This window comes from Pituophis catenifer, unplaced genomic scaffold (genome assembly GCF_029215685.1).
Source record: "Pituophis catenifer annectens isolate HBS135680 unplaced genomic scaffold, rPitCat1.0.hap2 SCAF_1, whole genome shotgun sequence".
Classification (NCBI taxonomy): Eukaryota; Metazoa; Chordata; class Lepidosauria; order Squamata; family Colubridae; genus Pituophis; species Pituophis catenifer.
Genome location: NW_027256881.1, coordinates 351,546,387 through 351,553,506, shown reverse-complemented (window position 1 = coordinate 351,553,506; position 7,120 = coordinate 351,546,387). Strand labels below are relative to the sequence as shown.

The 7,120-nt window shown below is 40.0% G+C and overlaps 1 protein-coding gene across 1 annotated transcript; it reads right to left on the bottom strand.

Moving 5' to 3' along the window:
* Window positions 1-259: 259 nt before the first annotated feature.
* Window positions 260-1,216, bottom strand: LOC139313028 (vomeronasal type-2 receptor 26-like). The gene has a single exon (XM_070938353.1). It carries the CDS (start codon window positions 1,214-1,216, stop codon window positions 260-262), a length of 957 nt encoding a protein of 318 aa, XP_070794454.1.
* Window positions 1,217-7,120: the final 5,904 nt, after the last annotated feature.

The window sequence follows — 7,120 nt, the reverse complement described above, 5'->3', positions numbered from 1 at the left end:
ATTTCACACAAGGTACAGCAAAGCAAAGCAAACGAAACCCTGCACAAAAAACCTCCCCAAAGCCTCCCCCTCCCATCAGAATGGCAGCGTCCCAATAGAGATCTATGGAACCTGACAGGTAACCAATTACAACACTTGAGAAGGAATTCTTTAATGGACAGATTCTTCCTTCTTCTCAACACTTTTTTTTAATAAAAAAAGAATCATATTCTAAACATGCCACAAAAAGAAAAATAAATGAGACCGCCCATTGCATTAGTTAGATATTCTTATTCCTTACTATATTTTCTCTACAATTCAGATCTGGCCTCAATAGAATAATGAAGCATTTGGGGAAAAAGATACAAGCCAAGAGAGCAGCTCCAGAGGCCAAGATGGAGAAGATCTCCACGGCCACCATGGACTTCCCTTTGGTGCTCAGGTAAGTGGGGAGGAAGGATATCCAAACACTGCAAAAGACCAGCATGCTAAAAGTAATGAACTTCGCTTCATTAAAACTATCAGGCAATTTCCGAGCTAGAAATGCCACTGTGAAACTGACAAGGGCCAAAAGTCCTAGGTAAGAGAGGACACCGTAAAACATTAGAGCTGAACCTTCCTTACATTCCAAGATGATCTCTCCAAACAAGGAGTGGAAGTCCAAGTTAAGAAACGGGGGAGAGGTTCCCAGCCAGGTGGCACAAAGGACTGTTTGGATCAGGGGACAGGCTATGACAATGGAGTTGGTCAGTGGTTTTCCTAAGAGTTTCCTTGACTTTTTTCCAGGCTTGGTGGCCATGAAGGCCAGAACCACCATGACAGTTTTTGCCAAAACAGAGGAAACTGCCAGGGAAAAGAGAATGGCAAAGGCAAATTGTTGGAAGAGACAGGTGATCTTCCCTGGCTGACCAATGAAAAGGAAGGAGCAGAGGAAGCAGAGCAGGAGGGAGGACAAGAGGATGTAGGTGAGATCTCGGTTGTTGGCCTTGACAATTGGTGTGTCATGATGTTTATAGAAAATCACCAGGACTACAGAAGTGATCACAGACAGGAAAAAAACAAGAAAAACTAAAATGTATCCCAGGGTGTCTTGATAGGCAAGGAAATGAATCTTCTTGGCAATGCAGTGGTCCTTGTCCTTGTTGGGAAATTGGTCTTCTGGGCAGGGTTCACAGTGAGCTGCATCTGAAATCAAAAGGCTTTGTCTAAGGATTTCTTGTGCAACTACCATACACATTTTCCCTCCTGCAAAAGTGAGACGTGTGTTGCCTTCCTGCTGGTGACCTACCCACCAAGGCAGTGATGAGATAATCCCCTGTGTTATTTATGGGGCTTCAAAAAGAGCAAATCATCCTTCATTTATCATGATCCTGGGGATAGATTAACCAGAGACAAGGATTTATTCAGTTCCAGCTGTCCATTCACTGTGCACTTCCATGAGTAATGTGGCTTTCAGTCTGAGATTCCTGTTTGTTTTTTCCGCCATTTTATAATTGAACACAAAGAAGAACAGCAGATCAGTTATCCAGAAATGTTGTTGTTTTGTTTTGAGTACATTATTCCTGCCTCAACATCCCTGCTTTGTACTTCAAATCTGCTCATTCCTGACTTCCAGTTTACTTCCAGTGCCTTCGGAAGCCTGATCTGCCAGCTCCGTGGTCAGCTCCAACCTCTCGTTATTGGAGGGGTCAAATCGGGACCATAGCCACCCTGGAGGGGTGGTGAAGCAAAGGGGGACAGCCTAGCAGGTAGAGGGGAGTCGCCTCTCCCTTCGCTGACTAGGAAAGCCCACTCCGCCAACGACAGGGATCAGCGGCAGCAAACATGGCTGCCCTGAAGCTGAAGACAACCTGAATACCCAAGACTGAGCAGGAGCAGAGAAAGTGAGTGGCTTGTGAACTGGGCAAAAGAATAATTTTCTTTGAAAATATCCCCAAGAAATATGAGGGGGAAGAATACTGGAACTATTTGCTAGCTGCGGAATAAGCACACTTATTTTGATATATAAAAGCTATAATATTTAAGAAGAGAAACTTTTTAAAGAAAACTAAATTTAAAAATTGAACTCTTAAAGTGAAGACATGACATTGAAAAGGTATTTTTTTAAAAATATATATACTGGAATTTGATCTGGAAATTGTTTATATTTTATGAGTATCAAATTTTATTATTATTCGTTCGTCCACCTATTGGATTTACAATCTAAAATAATTAAAATTGGATTATCAGCATTATGCAGAGAGGCAATACCAAGCTGAATCATGAGCGCCATCTGCTGCTAAGAGGAGAACTGTGCATCTATGGGAATTTTTATCTTTGTTGGATTATAAGGAGTTAGTTCAAACTTACTTTAAACTTCAAAATACAAAATTTTTGAAGAAATAAAAGTGATTGGAGGGACGTGGATAACCCCCTGGATGTTTTTTAAAATTGGACTGACTGTAAAATGGAAATAAGTGGCTATAATGATATGGAGCTGACATACCAAGACATTAAGGATTTTATAAAAGAACAACGTAAGAAAATGAAGCTTCAGGCGCAGAAGCATTTTGATGACATCGGGGTCAGTGGGCAGAGCCTCCCACCGGTTTTACTACCAGTTCCGTAGAACCGGTGTGAACCGGGAGCAACCCACTACTGGTACTAACATAATGAATATAAGAAATGAATGATTGAAGATAATATGTATATTAAAAAAATGTGATTATTAACGAAAAGCCAGAGAAAGATCATGATTGATATACTGGAATATTGAATAATGAAAAACGGAAAATCTTTGATTATTAGATTGATGGGGAAAGGGGGAAAAAAGAGGGCTAAAATAGAAGTAGAAATATGAGGGGGGAAATAGTAAAAACAGATATTAAGATGATATGAAGTATGATAGAATTATGAGAAGGTTTAGAGTTGAAAGATAACAATAGAAACTATATGTTTGTAAAATTAAAAATGAAAATGGCCTGTAATTATTAAGAATAATATTGTTATGATTATTTATATTGAAATATATGAAACCCAGGAATCAAACCATTAATGGAATGAGATGTATAAAATAAAAATCTTTTTAAAAATCTGTTCATTTCTCCCTTTCTGCCCTATCGAAGAGACATAAATAGATGGATTTCCTCTTTCTCTGGCAGGTCTATTTCCTCAGAGGTTGATAGAGATGCTGGAAGAAGCATCCTCTAAATCAGTGGTTCTCAACCTTCCTAATGCCGCGACCCTTTAATACAGTTCCTCATGTTGTGGTGACCCCCAACGAAGGGTGGGTTCTAAATTTTTTTACTACCGGTTCTGTGGGCGTGGCTTATTTTGTGGGCGTGGCTTGGAGGTCATGTGACTGGGCGTGGCTAGCTGGTCATGTGACTGGGTGGCCATGGCTAAATGTATAGGGACTACTCAGAGGGCTGAAAAAAGTCATTTTTGACAGGTCCTCGCACTTTTGACTGGTCCTCACACTTATGACCATCCTCACATTTATGCCTGTGCAGCATTCTTAACAACCATGTCACTCATTTCACAACTGCTTCTCTTCAACATGGTATAAGATAGGGCAAAAAACGTAAAATGTGAGGACAGTCGTAAATTCGAGGACTGGTCAAAAGTGCGAGGACCAGTCAAAAATAACTTTTTCAGCCCTCTGAGTAGTCCCTGTGCACAAAAGGACTACCCAGAGGGCTGAAAAATGTGATTTCTGACAGGTCCTCGCACTTTTGACTGGTCTTCGCAGTTATGACTGGTCATCATTTATGCCCATTGTACCATTCTTAACAACTGTGTTACTCATTTCACAACTGCTTCTCTTCACCATGGTGACAAGATAGCGCAAATACGTAAATTGTGAGGACAGTCGTAAGTTCGAGGACTGGTCAAAAGTGCGAGGACCAGTCAAAAATAACTTTTTCAGACCTCTGAGTAGTCCATATGCATAAAAGGATACAGCAATAGAGAGGGATGAAGGAAGGGAAAGGAAATTAGAGTAGGAGTGAAGGTAAGAGAGGGAGGAAGAGAGGAGGAGAAAGAGAAAGAAAGAGGAAGTAGGGAGAAGAAGAAGAGGGGGGGAAGAAAAAGTAAGAAAGAAAGAAAAGACAGAGGTAGTAGGTTTGAGGAGAAAGACTGCTGTACAATAAAAAGATGAAAGGGAAGAAAGCCAACCCCAAACAAATATTAAGATATTAAGATAAAGAATGAATTGTTAAACTTTAAAGAATAAAAGAGAACAAATAACAATAAATAGCAATAATTAGAAACACACATACAAACATACAACGTCTTTTCTTTGAACAGAGTATTTGGCCGGTTCACAAATTTAAACAGTTGTAGGAGGTTAGCACCCACCCCTTTCCTAGAAGAATGAAATATTTTGGGAAATATTAAAAAGGCAGAATATTATATTTCCCTACCTGGATGAGAAATGGAGAAGCATATTTTACAGACAAAGCAGCTCCCACCTTCCTGCCCCCCACCCTTTGTTAATGGGCCAGAGTCAGAAAGTCAATCCTTTGTCAAAGGACATTTGCAACACAATAGCAACAGAAACTAACACAATGGGCCCCATCAAGCCATGTGATCCTGTCCACCATTAAACCATCTTTCCAAGCAGTCTCCATGTTTCCAGTGTCTTTTTCCCCACTTGGAGCAGAACCCAGAAGGATATTTCTTCCAACACAGTATTTAGTCATTTCAATTAAATTTACAATTTCTATATTTCCTTTTTGCCATATTTATTCCTCATCTATTTTTTAAAAAAAACAATATTACCCTTCATCCTCATCTCTAATCTTAATCAAATTCAATTTTTCCCTTCTATTCTATATTATACCCCTTCGCATTGTCATCTATTTTTATATCCATCCTCACATTGGTTAATTATGTAATACAGTTGTTTAATACAAATTCAACATTTTAATATAAATCAATTAGTTATATAACTATCTTTTTTGTATATTAATCAATATGAACATGAATATTCCAATTATTTCCACGCAATCCAATTTCTTACAAATCAATTAATTATATTTACCAATAATAATAAACCAAATAATTTCCCCCATATATTCCTCCAAACCACAACTTAACCAATTAATAGTATCTCAATTATTACAATTCCCTAGTTAAATAGAGCTTTTTTTCTTTTGTGTTTTAAAATCTTGGAACTCTCCTCTTTTGCCCTAAATTTCCCATTGTTTGCAGTTTTGCACCTACCTTTTTTGGTGAGGAAAAAGAAAAAGAAATCTCTCTGCCTCATTTTGTCACGTTGCAGCCTGCTTACTTTCAATTTCGCTTTTTCAGCAGAGCTAGGGGGAAAAAAAATTGCTCCAGGAATTTACCTCTTTGCAGCTAGCTGTTTGAAGCCCCGCGGCAAGAATTTAAAGTTTTTTTTCCCTCTAGCCATCAGCTGGGACTCCGGAGGCAGCAATAGATTGGGAGTGGGCGGGGTAAGCGAACGGCGACCGGGCGAGCCAAGAGGCAGAGGGTGAGGGTGAGTGAAGGCGTGGGGGGGGGAGAGAGGGCTTTGGCGACCCCTGTGAAATGGCCGTTCGACCCCCAAAGGGGTTGCGACCCCCAGGTTGAGAACCGCTGCTCTAAATGATCAAATTAAACCTTGGACTGCATTCCCCACTTTCTCAGGAAAAGACCGAAAAGTGGTTTCCCAATTGGATGTATAAGTAGAAGCAGAAATGGAAGTTCGGGATTGATAAATTGTGCGCTCAAACTATCCTTGCTGAGGATCGAGAAAGGTGGCCTCTGTGGCCAGGACAGTTTAGATCAATAGAAAGGTTTATTGAAAAGTATCAGTGCATGTCAATTTGATCAAAAATGGTCACAATAATAAAAATATACTGATTTTATGAATTTCTTCCTTGATTCTGGAAGATTTAAATTTGAAGTACGGTCTACCTGTCTGATTAGAAATGGTCCCTTCTGGACAAGGGTCACATTGGTAGCAGCAAACCTGCTCGCCCTCTGGAACTCTTCTCCTCTCTCCTGCATGGCACCTCTTCCTTCCACACCTGGCAATTGGGATGGTCTGAAAGATAAGTATTTGTAATTACTTAAGGAATGAACCTGCTGTATTCATTCTTTTCCCCATTCCTACTTCTATGTTCAGATACTCTTCTATGGAGATACAGTGCCACCATCTATCAGAAATATGGAACAGCTCCAGAGGGATTCAGGCATTCCTGAGACATCAATAGATGCCGGAGATTGGAACTGGGGTTTCATCATGAGGAGGAAGGCTTGTGACTGAACCGCAGCATTTCTAAAAGAAAGAACCATGAGGATACAACTGAGTTCCTTGGAAATCATTTTTCCTTGCTGTACTTGCTTCCTGCATTTCAAGCAGATGTTGATCCCAAGCCTAACCCTTTGTGGAATGACACAAATCAGACCTCAAAGCAGATTTTTCACCAAATGACTGCCATGATCTCTGACTCAACTGAATATTTTTCAACTTAGAAAGATGTTCTGCATCGCAAGAAGAGAATGAATCTTTCTGTGAATTTACAACATTTCCTTACAGCTCACCTTTGTCACCCAGACAATTCCACCAGGGTTAATGGTGAAATCCTGGCCTGGGGGAGCCTCAGGATTTACTTGCCCAACCTTCATGGGGACAAAAGATTGATTGGGGAGGAAAACCCAGTTGAGAAGATCATAACGAGCAGATCCCAGTCCGTCTTCTGAGAAGGAGACTTCCTCTCCAGCACTGTTGTTGAACTGCACATTCCTCAAATAGGGAAGAATCTGAAAAAAAGGAGACCTTCAGAAATAGGAGTATTGGGGCTAGAGCTACAAATGGAACATCATAGTTCCATCTCTTGGTGGCGATCTGAAGAATCAGGTGTATTTTACTCTGAAACTAAGTTTTCCCTTTATCACTGGGCATGGTTTCCAACTCCAATTTCACTAAAACACAAGAATTTTAGTTCCACAATCTAAATTTAATTTTAGGATTTTTCTTTTGTGATACTTCGCTATGTGCACTTTGAAATAGTTCCAAAGTCTTGTTGACTGATAAATGAATGTTTGGAGTGAATAAATTATTTCTATCAGAACTATGGAAAATTCCATTGATTTTCTCTGGCTAATTGACAAAGGCAGCAGAAGGCAGGAACCAGGTTTGATCTACTGGGCC